At 42.2% G+C, this 3,104-nt stretch overlaps 1 protein-coding gene across 1 annotated transcript in view; it reads left to right on the top strand.

The window, feature by feature from the left end:
* The window catches only part of T265_04444 (hypothetical protein), a gene marked incomplete at both ends in the record, with an annotated part of 21,943 nt that overhangs the window by 2,681 nt on the left and 16,158 nt on the right, over nt 1-3,104 (top strand). Inside the window, one exon of the mRNA XM_009169193.1 lies at nt 425-536. Within this exon, the coding sequence (XP_009167457.1) occupies nt 425-536 (112 nt within the window). The remainder of the gene's footprint in view (nt 1-424; nt 537-3,104) is intronic.

Below are 3,104 nucleotides of genomic sequence, written 5' to 3'. Positions count from 1 at the left end.
GAAGATGCGCCATTATTGACTGAGCAACTCCCTTCCTGCCCGAAGATTTCAATAATGACGTGATTTCGTATTTTTCTTTCGTTTTTTGATATCGCCTATCACCTTTGGTATAGTCGTGGATCTAAAAACTGGATTAATCTAGCTCCGCGACAGTTGGCAGGTGCGCACTGTTTTGTAGTCGGGTGGTACCAAGTTGTTGAGCTCTCGTTTCTTCTAGAAAGGCTCTAAAATAAGCCAAGTGGTCAACTATGCAGAGAGCTATGAATGTGATTATGGAATGGGGTCCGATGCTCGATGTTATTGGCATTCTTGTTGTCACTTTCTACTTGGATTTTCTGGCTCAGTGTCTGGGCTAGTGTAAGGTGAAGTAAAATCTCGCTTTCCATTTCTACATCAAACTTTTAAGTCTTAAATTGGCCCACAGAGAACTAACACTGGCGGTGATGCAGACGAAAACGAGGAACGTCTGCACAGATCCAGTCAACTGTTACCGTCACTACGTTGCTTTTTTCCAAGAGACAACCTGGAGGTACCACGTAAGTGGGAAAAAATCGATCGCGGTCAAGCTTAGCCTTCTTATACATCAAGTCTGTCCAAGTGCACTGTAGTCCGGTGACAAATTCCACGAGTATTCGTTTGACCCACTTGCCGCAAGTTCTGTTTGCCTTCTGGCAAGGAAGAAACCAGGTTTTACTCGACTGGATCACACCTAATCCCTTTGAGATCGATTTTACCTATTCTAACATCTTTCGGAGAAAAACTGACGATGCTCGTGAGAGAGACCTAACGAAGTAAAACGCTGACTAGGACTTCTTCAAAGAAGGCATATTTCTAGAAAGAACAGGATAGCACTTCACGTATTATGAGATGATATAATCGCTCCTGCCCAACCGGAATCCATACATTAGCCTCTAAATGTGAGAACTTCTATCTAATCATAGAGTTTAGTCCTGGTTTCTCACGATAGAGTGCTCTGGTGCCAAGTTTGATAACCCTCCATTTAAAGTGGTTCACTTGATGGTCCCGATATCGCACCAATAACCCACTAAAATATCCCTTTTTGTTTGACTTAAATCTCGTTGAATTTCATCATACTTTGACGAATATTACTTCCGTGTGCCTACGCAGCATTTTTTAATTTTTTCCAAAAACGACTTGCTAAGTCTGTTCCTGTACAAGCAAACTATATTTCCGCAGTTTGAGCGCTTTTTTCAAGTTTCTGAGACAAATAATTCATGGTCGAATGCTGGAAATCAGATGATTTTATGCAATTCAACATCATTTGAGTTGTTTTACTCCGGCAAACTACCATTTATCAAACTGACTGTCATTCTTTGGACGTATAGAAGACTTTCCGGATGGACAGTCCTTGTGTTTGTCAAACGAACAAACAGATTACTCTACTTGACTTACATGACAACGGTCTTCCGACGTGCCTGATCGTATGACGTGAGGTCCTCAAATCAAACGTGATTCCGGATATTAAACCTGCCTCAAGATCTACGCTTTCATGTCAAGTATTGATTTGTCGGATGAGGCTGTATGATTTGACAAGGTCGATTCAGACTCTAAACAGCCCGGTCCATCAGATAACGGCATTGCTCATACTTTCTTCAAATGCCAGTTCGTAAATAAACCATCGTGAACACTTGTTTTCAAGAGTGATTGATACTGACCTAGATCCAGACAAATTTGGCTTAAGGTTTTCGTCTACACAACCCTCCACCAACAAATTGAGTGAATCTATTCTGAGGAGGGCATCGCTTCTCAAAAATCTGAGTTCCTCGAAAAAATTGTTCGAACAATGGAAACGTTGTTTCATTGGTAAAAATCCGTGTGTTTTTAGTCAGAAAAAAAGAAGAAAAATAGAGTAATCAGCTCAAGAATTACCGTGACATAACACACTACTCATAAGGGTGCTGGAAACTGGTTTCGCCTTTCTATGGGTCCATCAGGTAGATGCAGTTCCTGAGTCTTGGTTAAACATGTATTTTAGGTGAACTTAAAATTCGACAAAATTTCATAAAGTACACGAGTTTGATTAAGACCGGGAGATTCAGCCGAATTCGGTTAAAACCCAAACGCGTTGTATATTTGGCGAGGCCAGACGTCATTGAATAGGGAGCATGGACAAAGGCCAGCAGTGTACCCCTTGGGTGCTTCTCTGGTGATGTCTTTTATGCCTGCCTTGCGCAAAAAAAACGATAAATCGGGCTGACTATGGATATTTGGTCGTGTCATTGACCTTGATTATCAGTCTGCTATTAATTAACGGTGAACTGGTTTGTTTGAGCAGACAACATGAATGCCAAAACCACTTCAGAACAAAATAACGTTTGTAGTTATTTGTAATGTACTACTCATAAGGTTGCTGGAAACCCGTCGACAGCCCACGACCGGTTTCGCCCTTCCACTTCGGGCTCATCAGGTAGGCGCAGTTCTCGGGTTTTCGTCAACCTTATGTTCTACTTGAATCCAAACTGCAAAAAATTTGCGAATATACACAAATTTGCAAACTAATTTGGTTTTTTCGAGAGACTCACCTGGAACAAAGCTGAATACAATGAATAAACGTTTCACCAGACTCTCTCGTTGCCTTTTTGAGTTTCTCGGTAGTTGATCTGTTTGCCTAAGTTAGCAGTTCGATTGCAGACGTTTGATCAGGGTTGAACTTCTCTTCAGAAGCAGCTGGTGATACTGCGTCGTGGACAGCGCCACCTATTTTGATCCTCCTTGTCGATAATGAAGCATCATCGACTAGGTTCGGTCCGTCTGAAGTATCCCTCCAAATCTCTATAGTTTCATCACGACAATGGAAACGGGGACATTCGGGCCGTGAGAACATTCATACCGGTGAAGTTCGCTCACAGCATTTGTGACTTACTCGAGTAAAGTTCCTCTCCCCTTTACTCGTGAACAAGAGTCAAGCGGTGTGCACTGGTAGGCAGGGATGGAATGAATGTAGTCAAAAGTGTAGACACTCATAAGGTTGCTGAAATTCTGTGACAGCCCACGACTGGTGTTGGGGCGTAAAAACATCAAAAACGAGAGATTCAGCTGGGTTCCTGGTGAGACTTTCGAAAAAACAGGGTTATTTGCAACTA

This window comes from Opisthorchis viverrini (genome assembly GCF_000715545.1).
Source record: "Opisthorchis viverrini unplaced genomic scaffold opera_v5_76, whole genome shotgun sequence".
Lineage (NCBI taxonomy): Eukaryota > Metazoa > Platyhelminthes > Trematoda > Opisthorchiida > Opisthorchiidae > Opisthorchis > Opisthorchis viverrini.
The sequence above is the reverse complement of the archived record's forward strand: the minus strand, read 5'-3'. Positions and strand labels throughout refer to the sequence as shown.